Raw genomic sequence first — 17431 nt, 5'->3', positions numbered from 1 at the left:
GATAGGTCCATGATTAATATTCTTATACTCTTCCCCACTTAAAAGACTTTCCTATTAGGCTTTTTCTAAAATGCTTCAGAATATTTAAATTGGTTATTAATACTCAGAATATTACACAACTTTTAAATATTGTAGAAAATTTTGGGAAAGTTGAAATAAATTCATATAAGATTCTTTACTGTTTTCTGATGTCTTTTACTATACATATGCTTTATAAATTATTTGTTAAAATTGTAACAGAATATTTCTTGTACTACCAAGAAAAATACACTTAAATATTAAAATCTTACAATTTCTTATGTTTATATTCTTTAAGGGCAATTCAAGCATTTCAGGAGGTGCTTTATGTTGATCCCAGCTTTTGTCGTGCTAAGGAAATTCATTTACGACTTGGGCTTATGTTCAAAGTGAACACAGACTATGAATCTAGTTTAAAGGTAGGTGGTTCAGGAATTTCTTAGATATGTTGTATGTGTTCATTTGGTACACGTCTGTGTGTTTAATAAGAATATTGATAAATTTGAATTTATATTAATACTAAAAAATGGATGAATTCAGAATATGAACTAAAAGATAAAAAAAGGATGGATTTCAGGACACAAAGTACATATGATCCTGAGATTTGCAGAATAACTCTTCAGTGCTTTTAATTTTGTGGGTTTTTTGTTTCAAGAACATTTAATACCAGGATTTCTGATTCAGAAACAACAAATGGTTTTATTTCATTTGAGCATGTAAAACACTTTTGTGTATGTAATTGCCACTAGAGACATGAAGAGTTGGTTAGAGATGTTGTATCTGGTATCTAATAATGTCCAACTTCTAGTAGGAGGACATATGTCATAGCAAAATGATAGAATAGATTGTCTTTTATTAATAAGCCTTTTTGACTTTTAATTGGTAAGTGTAAAATGTTTGGGGAAATAATACATTATTTTCATATTAATTAAGATGGAAGTGTGACTTGTCAAAACTTTTTTTTTTTGTATTTTTCCGAAGTTGGAAATGGGGAGGCAGGCAGGCTCCTGCATGCGCCCGACCGGGATCCACCCGGCATGCCCACCAGGGGGCGATGCTCTGCCAATCTGGGGTGCCGCTCTGTTGCAACCAGAGCCATTCTAGTGCCTGAGGCAGAGGCCATAGAGCCATCCTCAGCGCCCGGGCCAACCTTGCTCCAATGGAGACTTGGCTGCGGGAGGGGAAGAGAGAGACAGAGAGGAAGGAGAAGGGGAGGGGTGGAGAAGCAGATGGGCACTTCTCCTGTGTGCCCTGACTGGGAATTGAACTGGGACTCCTGCACGCCAGGCCGACGCTCTACCACTGAGCCAACTGGCCAGGGCGACTTGTCAAAACTTTTAATTTTTCAAACTTTCTGGGTTTGTGCTATTATTTCATAATTTCTTAAATTTTTAGTGGAACTAAGGTTTTCTGCCTGGCAAAGGCATTGCTCTCTGAAACAATATGATTTTCTGGAGAAAAGAAAGTTTTTGTGAATTTATGACTACTTAGAATGTTTTTAATTTTTCTACATAGGTATGTTATACATTAATTTTTGTAATTATTGATAGACATTAATTTGTTATTCCACTTATTTATGCATTCATTGGTTGATTTTTGAGTGTGCCCTGACTGGGGTGATGGAACCCATAATATTGGTGTCTGGGGACGATACTCTAACCAACTGAGTTATCCGGTCAGGGCTGTTATACATTATTTTCGTGACAGAGGCTCTACACACTTCTGCGGTGCTTATGTGAGAGACATTACAATTAGGACTTATTTGTAAACTCAAGGTCAGTGTTTTCCTGGAGTTCAGTGAAGTTAGAAAACAGTTGTTTTATGGTTACTCTTTATTAAAGTAAAAGAATACAAATTAAAATTGTCAAAGGAAAAAAGATACAAAAAGAAGGGCGCTGTAAACAACCCATGTAAGAGCCTAGTTTTCCTTTCCCTTGGTAGTCATGTGAACAGCACTTAATTCTCCCCACAGTAATGTCATTGATTACTACATAGAGTATTATCAACCCAAGGAAATACTCAAGCCTTTCCAGGATTTTTTTCTTTTTTTCAATTATAATTTATATTCAATATTATTTTCTTGTAATTTCAAGTGTACAGCATAGTAGTTATACAGTCATTTACCTCACAAAGTGATCCCCTTGATGTTTTAAGTACCCACCTGGCACCATACATAGTTATTACAATATTTTTGACATCATTCCCTATGTTATACTTTACATCCCCGTGACTGTTTTGTAACTAACAGTTTGTACTTCTGAATCTCATCATCTTATCACCCTGTTCCCCAGCCCCATTTCCCTGTGGCAACCATCTATTTTCTATATCTTAAAAGTCTTTTAATTTTGTTTTTTTGTTTTATTTGTTCCCTAGATTTCACATATATTGAAATCACATGGCATTTGTTTTGTTCTATTTCACTTAGCATAATATGCACTAGAGCAGCAGTTTTCAACTGATGTACCACAGGAATTTTAAAACATGCAATGTCTATTTTGTTAGGGGTACTGACTTCCTTTCTGTTAGGTGGTCTAATTAAAAAATGACAACAGCCAACACAACATTAGCTATCTGGTATGATGGTGTCAAAATTAAACCTATTTTTCTTGTTGTTAGATTGGCATAAATTATGTTCCTTGGTGTGCCACAGAATTTTAGTAATTAGTTTATGTGTACCATGAGATGAAAAGGGTTGAAAATGACTGCTCTAAGGTCCATCCACACCATCACAAATGGTAAAATTACATTATTTTTTATGGATGAGTATTCCACTGTGCATATTACTACAGTGTTTTTATTCACTCATCTGTTGATGGATGCTAAATTGCTTCCATAGCTTGTCTGTTCTAAATAATGTTTTAATGAACACAGGGATCCATATAGTCTTTCATATTAGTGTTTTGGGTTTTTTGGGCTATATTCCTAGAATTGGGATCACTGGGTCATTGGCAGTTCCATTTTTAATTTTGATCATCCTCCATAGTAGCTGAACAAATCTGCATTTTCACCAACAGTGTAGGATGGTTCCATTTTCTCCACATGTTGCAGAAACTTGTTTGTGGACCTAGTGAGGAAGACCATTCTGACAAACGTGTTATCTCATGGTGGTTTTAATTTTTTCCCATTGATTTAGGAGTGAAGAGAGGAAAGGAGAGGAAAGAGGTGGAGGAAGAGAGAGAAAGGGAGAGAGCGAGAGCATCAACTCATTATTCCACTTAGTTTTTCCATTTACATAGCTGTGTATTCATTGGTTGCTTCTTTCTTGTATGTACCCTGACCAGGGTTTGAACCTGTGACCTTTACTAGCCAGTTCAATTTTTTACTGAGCCACCTGGCCAGGGCTCTCATGATGATTTTAATTCACATTTCTCTGAAGACTGGTGACAATGGCCATCTTAGTCTACTGGTCATCTCTATACCCTCTTTAGAAAAGCACATATTCAGGTCCTGTGCTGTTACTACTTTGTTTTAATAAGTTGATTTGTTTGAGTCCTTTATAAATTTGGCTATTAACCCCTTTTCAGATGCCTCATGGGTAAATATCTTCATTCAGTTGGTTGTCTTTTTGTTTTGTTGATGGTTTTCTTTGCTGTGTAAAATCTTTTTAGTTGGATGTAGTCCCATTTGTTTATTGCTAAGAGAAACTTCAGAAATTTTATTGCCTATTTTTTTCTAGGAGTTTATGGTTTGAGACTTACATTTAAGTCTTTGATTACTGTATTCTTTCAGTACAGTGGTTTTTTAAATGTTTTTTGTGTGCATGCATGTGTTTTAGCACACATGTTGTAGATAGGAACAGACAGACAGGAGGGGAGAGAGATGAGAAACAACAACTCATAGTCGGGGCATCTAAATTGTTCATTGACTGCTTTCTAATAGGTACCTTGACCAGGGGGCACCAACTGAGCCAATGACCCCTTGGTCAGGCCAGCAACCTTGGGTTTTAAGCCAGCGATCTTTGGGCTCAAGCTAGCCACCATGGGTCATATCTATGATCTCATGCTAAAGTGGTGACCCTGCGCTGAAGCTGCTGAGCTTGCGTTCAAGCAGCTAAGCCCACTCTTAAGCCTATGAGTCCATGCTTAAACGGTAACCTTGGGATTTCAGACCTGGGTCTTCAGTGTCCCAGTTCTATGCTCTAACCACTGCTCCACCACCTGGTCAGGCTTTAAATTTTGTTGTTGTTTATTTTATTAATTTTAGAGAGAGCGAGAGAAAGACAGGAACATGACTCTGTTCTGTATGTGCCTTGACTGGGGATTGAACCAGTAACCTCTGCTCTTATGGATGATGCTCCAATCAACTGAGCTATCCAGTCAGGGTGCAGTCCAGTTTGATATCAGGTGCCCTGATACTTCTAACTTTCTTCTTTGTCAAAATTTGTGTGGCTATTTGCGGTCTTTTGTGCTTCTATATAAATTTTGGATTATTGATTGAGAGTTCTGTGAAATATGCCATTGTTAATTTGACATGAATTGCATTGAATCTTTAGATTGCTTGAGTAGTGTGGGCATTTAATGATGTTAATTCTTTCTATCTATGGACATGGTGTATGCTCTCACTTATTTGTATCTTCTTTAGTTTCTTTCTGTAGTATCTTACGATTTTCTGAGTACTGGTCTTTTATTTCCTATGACTAGGTACCTTATTATTTTTTGATGAAGTTTTAAGTGGAATTGTTTTCTTTCTGATAGTTCTATAAAAATACAACCGATTTCTGAGCATTTATTTTATATTTTACAACTTTACTGAATTCATTTATCAGTTTTAATAGTTTTTTGGTGATCTTTAGGGTTCTTTATATAGGGTATCATTTTTTTTTTTTTTTGGGGGGGGGAGAGTTGAAGATAGAAAGGGAGAAAGGTGAGAAGCATCAACTTGTAGTTGCAGGCACTTTATTTTTATTTTTATTTTTTAAGTGAGAGAATGGGACATAGAGAGGAAGACTCTCACATGCACCCTGACTGGGAACCACCTGGCATCTCTTGTCTGGTGTCTCTGCTCAAACCAATTGCGCTATCTTCAGTGCCTGATGCTGACACTTTATCCACTGTGCTACTACCTCTCTGGCTATGTACAGTATTATAACATTTGCAAATAATGACAGTTTTACTTCTTCCTTTTCTACGTGGGAAACTGTTTATTTCTTTATTTCTTTTTAGATTCTAAATGATAACCTTGGTAGGTAAAGTAGTCTTGATTGTAGCTCCTTACTTTTCATGACTTTGAATATTTCATGCCAAATCTCCACTAGCCAGAAGTGTTTCTGTTGAGAAATCAGCTTATAGTCTTATGGAAACTGCTTTGTAGCTATCTTTTTCATGCTGCTTTTAAGAATCTCTCTTTGTCTTTAACTTTGCCATTTTAATTATGATGTGTCTCAGTGTGTGAGCACTTTGAATAAATCCTGATTGAGACTTTGTGCCTTCTGGACTTGTCTGACTTTTTTCTCAACCAGATTATGAAAATTATAAGCCATTATTTCTTCAAATAGGTTTTATAGTCCTTGTTTAGTCTTGTTTCTTTTTTGTTTTTAGAACTTGTATAATGCAGAGGTTGTTAATGCTTGCTGTTGTTCTAGAATTCTTTTTTTTTTTCCTGTATTCCTCCGAAGCTGTAAACGGGGAGAGACAGTCAGACAGACTCCCACATGCGCCCGACTGAGATCCACCCGGCACACCCACTAGAGGCGACGCTCTGCCCCTCCGGGGCGTCGCTCTGCCACGACCAGAGACCAGAGCCACTCTAGCGCCTGGGGCAGAGGCCAAGGAGCCATCCCCAGCGCCCGGGCCACCTTCACTCCAATGGAGCCCCGGCTGCAGGAGGGGAAGAGAGAGACAGAGAGGAAGGAGGGGGGGGGTGGAGAAGCAAATGGGCGCTTCTCCTATGTGCCTTGGCCGGGAATCAAACCTGGGTCCCCTGCATGCCAGGCCAACGTTCTACCACTGAGCTAACCAGCCAGGGCCTGTTGTTCTAGAATTCTTTTAGGTCTTCCTCAGTTTTAAAATTCTTTCTTTTTCCCCCACTGCTCTGCTTGGGTGCTTACTCTGGTAATGTCCACTTAATTGCTGATTTGAGCCTCTGCTTTTTTTGATTCCTTGTAGTGCATTCTTTATTTCAGATATTGTATTTGTCATTTGTGACTGGTTCTTTTTTTGTCGTTTCTTTTTTAATCTCCTCGTTTTGTCTCTGTGTGTTAGGTAAATCTTCTGTGACTCCCAATGTTAGGTGTACTCTAATGTAGATGTCTTGTTGGTCTCAGTGGCACAGTCTTTCAGGTCCCATGAGTTTGGTGTTCTAGGAATGTTTCTTGTAGGTTATGTGTACCCTTCTGTTGTAGTTGTATCTTGAATGCTGTTGCCCCTTTTGTGGGTTGAGTTAATTCTTCAAGTTGGCTGACTATTAGGATAAATCTAGATTATTATGTGTGAGTCACTGGAAAGGGTTGCTCCTCAAAGGTGTAGTGTTTCCAGGGGCTGGTGCCTGCTAAAATACTCTTTGGGTATGATACTTGGGTAGCTGTTTGGGTTTAGCTCTGGTGTGGTTTGAAACCTACAACTGGTTGTGCTGGTTCTAGTTGGTTTAGGTTGTTAGTGTGAGGTGTTTTGTGTAATTTCTCTTGGCTTCCTGTCTGGAGCTACCAGGATAGTCACTGTTTGGGGATGCATTGACTAGGCCTGGATGTGTATGGGAGGTACCAATCTGTGTACAAGAGTTGGCTTCCTATAGTGTACAACTGGGGGCTGGTTTATAAAAGGCCCCAGACTCCTTGGGGTCTCTCTTTAACTGTCAGCTACCGTACTTCCCCAGTAGGTTTCCTGGTCTTCTTCTAGAACAGGGGTAGTCAACCTTTTTGTATCTACCACCCACTTTTGTATCTCTGTTAGTAGTAAAATTTCCTAACCGCCCACCGATTCCACAGTCATGGTGACTTATAAAGTAGGAAATAACTTTACTTTATAAAATTTATAAAGCAGAGTGATAGCAAGTTAAAGCATGTAATAATAATTACATACCAAGTACTTTATGTTGGATTTTTGCTGTTTGGCAGAATAAATCTTTATAAAACAACTTACTATAGTTAAATCTATCTTTTTGTTTATACTTTGGTTGCTCCGCTTCTGCCCACCATGAAAGCTGGAACGCCCACTAATAGGCAGTAGGGACCAGGTTGACTACCACTGATCTAGACTCAAGGATTCTGAAGAAAGACTATAAAGTGGGTCCAGGCTGTTAGGGACTCACAGACCCTTCCACAAGTCATGGCTTGGAAAGTCGGTACCACTGGGTTCAGGAGGACGGGGATAGAGTGTCCTGTCCTCATAGGCATGAGGTCAGGGACCTACTGAGTGGAAAGTGACCTCTACTCCAGATCCAAACTCTGCCAGAGTCTCCAACTGTAGGACCCCAAGAGGAGTGTACTTCAGGTTCAAGTTTGGTGTACCCAGCCATCTCCTGTGCAGGAACCAGCTCAGCAGGGTGAAGCCACTGGGGCTCTGAGAAACAGATCAAATGAGTCTTCCTTAGGAATAGTGCCAGCTGGGCCCTCAGAGGGGGACCAACACTTCATCCCAGTCCCAGATAATAGCCTCCAAAGGACACACACTTTAAATGTTTATCTCTGAGCAGCTCTCCTTACTCTCTGGAATTGAGCTCATCAGGGCAGGTCCATGGAGACTTCTAAGGGCAGATTCATTCATTCTATTTGGGATGTTATTAGGGGTGTTGCCAGCAAGCCTGTAGGTTGTAGGCACTTCTTCTGTAGTCTGAAATATTGTAGGCTGAGCTTACAGATGAGTAGGAGTGTCCTCCTCCTGATGTAGCCACACTGCCCAGCACCTACCGGTCTGAGTTGCACACACAAAAAAAGTGCCAGCTCTGCAGACAGCGTGATACCCCTGTGTGACTGAGCAGGGTAGGACCATAGAGTGGCAGGACCAACAAAGTGATTCAAAGGTAGGTAGTAGGTGTTCAGTCACTGGTTTTGTGCCCAAGGTGGGGAAGAATGATCCTCTTTCCAAAGATACACAGTTCAATCACTGTGTTAGTCTCTGTCAACAGCTTCCCCAGAAAGAAGTCCCTGCTGGGTGTAGCCAGTAGACACCTCTGCAGTACATGAACACATGAGTGGTTTGCCCATAGTTGGAGGTCCAGCCAGTGTACTCCCCAGGCTGGTGATATAACACAGGAGAGCTCAACCCTAGGAAGTTGGTGTCTGCATCTCTAGCAGAATCCCTTCTTTCCCAGGTAAATGGAATCCTCACTGATTTTCACCACCAGTTGCTCTTCAGGCTCCTCTTCTTATGTCTGTTTCTCTGGGTTGGGGATCCCTCTGTGGAGTTGAGAACCCTCACATTGGGGGAGCCAAGATATCCTTCCACCTTCTTTTCCACCATATGCAGGTTTCAGGGCCATTCCTCTCTGTGTCTCTGTCCTTAACAGTTTCTATGTAGCTTCCTCAGTAGATCCTTGTTTATAGTATTTCTGTTCAGCTAGCCTTCAGTTGGTTTGTAAGATTGACAGCTCATGTAGCTTCCACCTACTCTGCAGATATCTTTGAATCTCTGACTTGATTTCATTATTATATATTAGACCTTAAAAGCCAAATATATAAATCAGCTTTATACAAATATATATTTAGTGCTTTACTATTTTTACTTTTCTCTTCCAGCATTTTCAGTTAGCCTTGATTGACAGTAATCTCTGTACTTTGTCCAGTGTTGAAAGTAAGTATTTCTAAGTACTATAGTTTTTTAAGTTCTATAGTTTTGTTGTCTTTTTGAGGAATAAGCTATTTATAAAACATTTTAAATCATGACCATGAATATATTGATTTGTTGGTTATTTAAAACCAAAATGGGAGGCCCAAGACTAATTCCAGGAATTTAAGACAGTTGATTTAAGTAATTTAATGTTGTTACTTGATAACTACAGAAATGTCTGGTTTCTCACAGAACAAGAACACATAGCAGTTGCTTGCCTTGTGCTAGATATCATTGATAATTATTGTTACATTGTAGTGTCTGTGTGGGCACTTTCTTTTTATTTATTTTTTTATTTTGTATTTTTCCGAAGTTAGAAATGGGGAGACAGTGTGACTCCTGCATGTGCCCGACCGAGGTCCACCCCTCATGCTCACCAGGGGGTGATGCTCTGCCCGCCTGGAGTGCTACTCTGCTGCATCTGGAGCCATTCTAGCACCTGAGGCAGAGGCCATGGAGCTGTCCTCAGTGCTGGACCAACTTTGCTCCAATGGAGCCTTGGCTGCAGGAGATGGAGAGAGAGAGAGAGAGAGGGAGAGAGGGAGAGAGGAAGGAGAGGGGGAAGGGTAGAGAAGCAGATGGGCATTTCTTCTGTGTGCCCTGGCTGAGAATAGAACCCAGGACTTTTACACGCGGGACAGATGCTCTACCACTGAGCCAATCGGCCAGGGCCTCTGTGTCGGCACTTTTTAACTGAGAAAAAAATTTTTTTTTCTTTCAATGTCTGAGCATTTTTATATTCTATAGATCATGAATGTTCTTTGAAACTTTTACCTATGGTTTTGAAATTGGCAAGATCAGAAGTATTCAATGTAAAGTTAAAAAGAAACTAAATGGGAGATATAATTTTATTTATGAATAAATTACAAATGTATAATATATTTAAATAAATAGGTGTAATTCTTGGAGCTAGCAAGATGAATAGATACAGTTAATATTTTTGAAAAGCCTTATGTGAAATGAAACTTCATAAGTTCATTTTAATATTAAAAATATTGTTTCTGAATGAAGTTTAATTTCAAGATTATGGGGGGCAATAATGTCAAATTTTTAGTTTGTATAATTGGAAATTTTCATGTGGAGCATTTGCTAGTTGTATATTAATACTACTTTTTCAAAGTGTGATTGAGAATGATATAGTTTTTATACAAAAAAGACATGGGACTAGGCCATAGACATAGGACAAATAAATTTGTACCAAAAAGTTGGTTGAGCTCAGATTTAATTGCAAATTTGGGGGCTAATTTTTTCTTTTATGGAATGAAATTCTGAGGTACCTAGTGCAATGTTTTTCAGTCTATAAAGAAGTTATTAGAAAGCTGGGAAATTTAGTAATGAGACATTTGCAAGCCTTCATACCACAGGTTCACTTTATCAGACTTAAGCTGAGCTTAAGATTTCATAATTTTCTTATATCTCCTAGAAACAATTTTATCTTTATGTTATTCATTGAGAGAATCTGTGGGGAAGGTAGAAAAAAGAAAAAGAGTCATATAGGTATATTACCTAAATGAGAATTTCATTACTATTGTGAGACTTTTCTTGGAAAAAAACCCAAATACTTAAATATTCTGCATCTAATTTTGATAGTCTCCTTTTTAGTTACCTAACATAAAACAGAAAGGAGATTTTTACCTGACAAATCAAAAACAATGTAATTAATATAGCTCGAATTTAGTTATTATAATTATTGTGATTTTTGTTTCATTGATTGTTTTATGGTCTTTGTTCAATCATTCATGCATTCTGATAATTGGAAATTGTGTACCACAAAGAGTTCCTTTAAAAGCAGCAAAATATTTGGCCTTTTTGAGTTTTTAGATACACTTATTATATAATCTAATGTGAGTGAGTTGACCTTTTTCGTCTTGAAATGTTATCTAATTCTGAAGGAGCAAAAATATTTTTAGTAACACTGTTTCCTAAAAATGTTTAGTAAACTAAAATATTGGTAAAGAAATATAATATTTTACTAATACTTTCCTGGTGTATGATCCTTTTTTTGAAATGTTTATATGAAGTTTACATAAAGAGAAACTACATTTAAAATATGGGTCTCTATTAAACAGTAACTTTACTAATATTTTTAAGGCAACAGTATTCTATGTCAAGATATATACTTTTAGAAGGTTATTCTTAATATTGCTGATTTGAATTTCATGAACTTATTGTTGCCTTTAATGCTTTTTGTGAATATAAATCTTATTTGTAATTAAAAACGAGGATTAAATTTTTATTTAATGATATGCTTTTTAAAGCATGCTTATGATATTTTTTGTTATTGTTGTGACAGAGACAGAGAGAGGGACAGACAGACAGGAAGGGAGAGAGATGAGAAGCATCAATTTTTCGTTGCGGCTCCTTAGTTTTTCATTGATTCCTTTCTCATATGTGCCTTGACTGGGGGGTTACAGTAGACCGAGTGACCCCTTGCTCGAGCCAGCGACCTTGGGTCAAGCTGGTGAGCCTTGCTCAAACCAGATGAGCCCACGTTCAAGCTGGCAACCTTGGTGTTTCAAACCTGGGTCCTTTGCATCCCAGTCCAACATTCTATCTAATGCGCCATCTCCTGGTCAGGCTATGATCTTTGATAGATTCAACTTTTATATTATCTTACTTAAAATTAATGTTACATTCCTAAATTAGATTTGTAATTTATTTTTAACATTTTCTTATGTTGTATATTTTTATTATCATTATTTTTGTTTATTCCCTTACTTGACTATATTCTAATTAATTGCTTTTCATGATTCTTTGCAGTTCAGTTTCATATTGCCCACTTATATGAAACCCAGGTAAGTGTTTTAACTTACTTGACTTAAAACAAGAACTAATAACAGAATTCCCATCCATGCTTTATGTAAGATTATATAAGTACTTTAATTTAACTGAGTCTAGTTGTGTATTGCCAAATACATTTAATATTTTACACTCATTGCATGTGTTTGAAATTTGCGTAATGATAGAATTTCTAAGAACAACAAAGAAATTTCAGTTCATATTTGGTAAGCATAGTTTTTGTAATCATTTTAGCTCATTGTAACAATAAATTTCTCACTCTGCTGCTGTGTAATAGGAAATACCATTTAATATGACTCAAGTCACCTAAATCATTTAGTGAAATGACTGTTATTAAGGTTTTTACTTTCCTGATTTTAATATTTAATTTGACTTTCAAAATATTTATGGCTTTATAAGGCAGTGTCTTTGGAAATTTTCTTTTTATCTCTAGTAATGAACTATTTTTAAAATACAATTTTGTTAAGCAGTGTTGTAGTCATCCTTTGATATTATTTATTATTCTTCAAAGTAGGTTTTTGAAAGTAGATTAATTTTGGAATAGTTAATATAGGCCAGAATTTTTCAGTTATTGAATTAAAAAAATATACTAACATACAAAATTACAGTCTGTGTTAGAAGATCAGGCAGTTTGTAGAAGACTGATCATAATTCTGTAGAGTTCATCCAGAATGTGAGTAGTTGAACATTTATTATTGTATTTTAATTAAAAAAATATTTTTTTTGTATTTTTCTGAAGCTGGAAACAGGGAGGCAGTCAGACAGACTCCTGCTGTGCCCTACCGGGATCCACCCGGCATGCCCACCAGGGGGAGATGCTCTGCCCATCTGGGGTATTGCTCTTTTGTGACCAGAGCCATTCTAGCACCTGAGGCAGAGGCCATGGAGCCATCCTCAGTGCCCGGGCCAACTTTGCTCCATTGGAGCCTTGGCTGCGGGAGGGGAAGAGACAAACAGAAGGGGAGGGGTGGAGAAGCAGATGGGCGCTTCTCCTGTGTGCCCTGGCTGGGAATCGAACCCGGGACTCCTGCACACCAGGCCGACGCTCTACCACTGATCCAACCAGCCAGAGCCTAATTTTAAAATTTTAATATATTACATGTATGTAATAGCTGCTTTTTGAAGGGGGATACTTCACGTAGTAAAAATTTGTGAGTTTCATTCTTTGGTTTTTGGTACAAATATAAAATAATAGGATGGGATAGGTATACAAAATTATACCCAAAAGAGAATGATGCTTGCATCTTTTATCATTTATATTATAATGAATATAGTAAGATAGTTTGAGATCATGTAAATGTCTGTGTGCCAAGCACAGTTTATGGAGTAAACATCAGGGGGACTTTTAAAATATTGGTACCATATATATATATTAGCATCAGGTTTTTGCATTTCATCTGCCTCTGTCATGTCCTTCTTCACTCATACATCTAAGTTCCTATATTTACTGAATCAGAGTTGGTAAACCATCAACATAAGAAATCTTGCTAATTTGGGAAGCTTTCTAATTTATTTTTTCAGAATTTGCAATCTTCTTTTCATAAGATAAAAATTTCATAAATAAAATTTTTTTCATCTTTTGCATCAAGTTTTTCAAGTAGTTATATTTTTTAATTTTATTTTTATTAAATTTATTGAGGTGACATTACTTAGTAAGATTATATAGATTTCAAGTGATATTTCACAATTCTATGATACATCAGCTGTATATTGTGTTGTGTACCCACTAGCCAAAGTTGAATCATTCACTGAACCTTATCGACCCATCACCGTTCTCCATCCCCATTGTCCTCTGGTAATCACTATATTGTTGCCTGTGTTTATGAGTTTGTGGTTTTTTGTACGTCTTTTTTATTGATTTGTTGCTTTCAGTTTTATATACTACATATGAGTAAAACATGCAGTTTTTGACTTGTTCTGGCTGATTTATTTTGTTTACCACTCTGTCTTTTTTTTTTTCTGAAGTGAAAAGTGGGGAGGCAGAGAGACAGACTCCTCCTGCATGCACCTGACTGGGATACACCCTGCAAGCCCACCAGGGGGCTATGCTCTGCTATTAGGGGTGTTGCTCCATTGCAGCCAGATCTATTCTAGCACCTGAAGTGGAGGCCATGGAGCCATCCTCAGCGCCCGGGCCAACTTTGCTCCAATTGAGCCTTGGCTGCAGGAATGAAAGAGAGAGAAAATGAGAGAGAGGAAGGAGAGGGGGAAGGGTGGAGAAGCAGATGGGTGTTTCTCCTATGTTCCCTGGCTGAGAATTGAACCTGGGACTTCCACACACCAGGCGGATACTCTACCACTGAGCCAGCAGTATATTTTTAATATCTGGTTATGTTGTACCACATCTTCATTATCCAGTCTTCTATAGAATGACAACTTTTATTGTTTCCATGTTTTAGTCGCTGTAAATAATGCTGCAGTGATAATAGGGGTACATATAGCGTTGAGAATAAATATTTTCAAAATTTTCTAACAGAACCAGAAGAAACATTGATAGGTTATGTGGAAACTATTCTTAATATTTGAGAAACTACCAGACTTTTTCCCAAAGTGGTTATATCAGTTTACATTTCCACCACCAGTCAATGAGGGTTACTTTTTCTCCACAGCCTCTCCAACACTTGTTACTACCTGTCTTGTTGATAATACCAGTGTAACAAGTGTTAGATGGTAACTTAGTGTAGTTTTGATTTGTATTTCCCTAAACCTAGTGATTGAGCATCTTGGACATTTGTATATCTTCTTGGGAAAAGTGCCTGTTCAAATCTTCTGCTCATCTTTAAATTTGTTTTTTTGTTTCTTTGGTGTTGAGTTTTACACTTTGAAGGTTAAAATGATAAAATTCTTTTATTATTATTATTATTATTATTCTTATTATTAAGAGGCGGGGACACAGAGAGGCAGAGAGGCAGACTCCCACATGCGCCCTGACTGGGGTCCACCCAGCAAGCCCCTTACCAGGTGATGCCTGCTTATCTGGGGCTGCTGCTTTGTTGCTGGGCAACTGAGCTATTTCAGCGCTTGAGACAGGCCATGTAGCCATCATTAGTGCCCAGGGCCTAATTGCCTGAACTATTGGAGCTGTGGTTGCAGAAGTTATGAGGAGAGGGAGTTAAAAGGAGGAGAAGAGGTAGAGAAATGGGTGGTTGCTTCTTTTGTGTGCTCTGACTGGAAATCAAACCCAGGACATCTACATGCTGGGTGATGCTCTACCACTGAGCCAACTGGCCAGGGCCAGATAAAATTCTAAGACCTGTGTTTTCTTCTTGGCTATAATAGTTTCAGGTATTAATTAATTAATTAATTAATTTTAATTGAGAGAGACAGATACCAGGTCAGGCTAGTTTCAGGTCTTATATTTGGGTCTTTAAATGGCAATATTACCCAAAGCAATATAGAGATATAATGAAAACAAAATCCCAATGTCATTTTTAAAAGAAATAAAAAATATCTGTTTTATATGGAATCACAAAAGACTCAGAAGAGCTAAAGCAATCCTGAGAAAAAAATGATGAAGCAGGAGTTATCATACTCCTAGAGTTCAAATTATACTTCAGAGTGATAATAATCAAAACAGCATTGTTTTGGCAGAAACACAGACACACAGGCAAATGGAACAGATTTGAGAGTCTGGAAATAAACCTGCATTATATATATGGGACAAAGGGCCTGAAAACATAACATGGGTAAAAACAGCCTCTTCAGTACTTGTGCTGGGGACCAAAGCAGCGGTGCCTCAGTGAATAGAGCATCATCCTAGTGCACCCAGTTCACAGGTTCGATTCCCAGTCAGGACACATTTGAGAAGCAACTAGTGAATGTACAACTAGATAGAACAACTAAATGGAACAGTAGGTTGATGCTTCTCTATGTGTTTGTTTCTCTCTCTTCTCATTTCTTTCACATCAGTGGGAAAAAATAAAAACTTTTTTTCTTTTAAATGAGAGGAGGGACGATATTGAGACAGCCTCCCACATGCACCCCCACCTGGATCCACCTGGCAACCTCCTCTTGGGAATGATGCTCTGGTAAAGGGCTATTTTTAGCACCTGAGGCTTACTCAACAAGCTATCCTCAGTGCACAGGACTATGCTCAAATCAACTAACTGGCTGTGGGAGGGGAAGAGAGAGAGAAAGGGTGAGGGAAGTGGATGCCGCGGACCAGCACGGCTCCTAATAACAGTGCGGAATTAAGGAAACACACTTAGTAAGAAAAAATGGGACCGGGAGGACTCTTCAAAGGCTGATGGCAATATCCGAGTGCCCCATAGCCCCAGTTTGCTTTATTATATAGCCATATGCAAATCAAGAAAGTCCTTGATACAAAATTACACATCTGAGACTAAAGCAGGAACTCTCCCAAGGCATAAACAGGAATCCCCCCACCATGCCTAAGTGAAATCAACCAATATCTGAACAAAGAGTAAGAGGAAGGGTATGTAAATTGCCTCTAGCAACTTAAGGAAGCAAGTGAAGTGAGTGCAAATACTCAGCTTCATAGCCAATATGGAGGTGGAGGGGGAGAACTTAGCCTTTTGCTAAGCCTTGAATATATAATGGCTTTTTGCCATTTACTGTCCACAACAGGTGGAGAAGCAGATATTAGCTGCTTCTGTGTGCCCTGACTGGGAACTGAACCCATGACATCCACATGCCTAGCCAGTGCTCTATCCACTGAACAATCAAACAGGGCCAGAAATTTAAAAAATACTGCTTATAATTGGAATGATATCAGAGTAATGGCAGCATAAGTGATACTACTGATTCTCTCCCCTTGAAATTTCAACAAATCGAACAGCTATAATGCAGAGAAGGAACTCCAGATGGGCTCATAGGCATGTCTGAAGGATCCATATTTTTAAATGGACTAAAGCTGGGATGAAAGGGGAGTGGGAAATTAAACACATTTGTGGTTGGCTCTGGGGAGGAAACAAACCTGAAGTGATTGGGTTTTTTTTTTTTTTCTCTGCTGACTATTAGGAGTATGGAAGCTCAGGCTATCTGGACTTTGTCTGAGTGGTATGGGTGGGAAACCCAGTGGGTCTCTTGTCTGGAGGAGTGCCGAGATAAAAAGGCAAAGGGAAGATAAACCAGAGCATGAGATTGTGCAATTACGGCCCATGTTTCTGCGGTCTGCCTGCAGCCCTCACCCAGCAGAGATAGAGAAAGCTAACATGGGTCCCCTAGCCACCTAAATTCCACCTCCCTCACCTGTCAATACCAAGAGTAGCAGAAACAAACCCCACAACTAGCTGTCCAGAGCCACACTCTCCCCTGAAGAAGAGAGGTGCTCCATGTCCGGTCCTGGGTCTGTTGAGATTGGGGGGAGGAGCACCTGGAACCTTGATATGACCATTGCTAGAGCAGTAAAGCTGAAAAGCTGTAGCTGTAAAACCCTCACAACATGCTCCACCTGCACAAGTGACTGTGGCTGGCCTACATTATTGCGGCAATGTCTCAGTAGAGGATAACCTAGGAATTTAACAGAACTAAAACTTGTAATTCAGTGACACCTACTGGAAGAAACCTCTCAAAACCAAAATTTATTTTTCTTTTACTCAGGTTTAAAGGTCATACTTTTTCTTTAAATAATGCAGTAAAATTAAGATATTTTTAATATCTGATGCACAGGAGACATAATATATTGAATGCACTAAAAGTTGTTTCTCCTATGTAAAAGGACAAAAATTAAAAACACACACATACACACACACACACACACACACACACACACACACACACACACACGGATTAAGGGCCTGGCTAGATGCTCAGTTCATTAGGTCATTCCAGTACCCCAAGGTTTTGGGTTTATTGTCCGGTCAGGACACATTCAAGAGGCAACCAATGAA

General features: G+C 38.5%; 1 protein-coding gene across 1 annotated transcript in view; it reads left to right on the top strand.

Moving 5' to 3' along the window:
• LOC136386862 (lysine-specific demethylase 6A-like) overlaps positions 1-17431 on the top strand; it is a 275511-nt gene that overhangs the window by 107342 nt on the left and 150738 nt on the right. Inside the window, 3 exon segments of the mRNA XM_066357979.1 lie at positions 317-437; positions 8690-8744; positions 11541-11575. Of these exon segments, the coding sequence (XP_066214076.1) occupies positions 317-437; positions 8690-8744; positions 11541-11575 (211 nt within the window).

The sequence above is a fragment of the Saccopteryx leptura genome, unplaced genomic scaffold (genome assembly GCF_036850995.1).
Source record: "Saccopteryx leptura isolate mSacLep1 unplaced genomic scaffold, mSacLep1_pri_phased_curated manual_scaffold_18, whole genome shotgun sequence".
Lineage (NCBI taxonomy): Eukaryota > Metazoa > Chordata > Mammalia > Chiroptera > Emballonuridae > Saccopteryx > Saccopteryx leptura.
The sequence above is the reverse complement of the archived record's forward strand: the minus strand, read 5'-3'. Positions and strand labels throughout refer to the sequence as shown.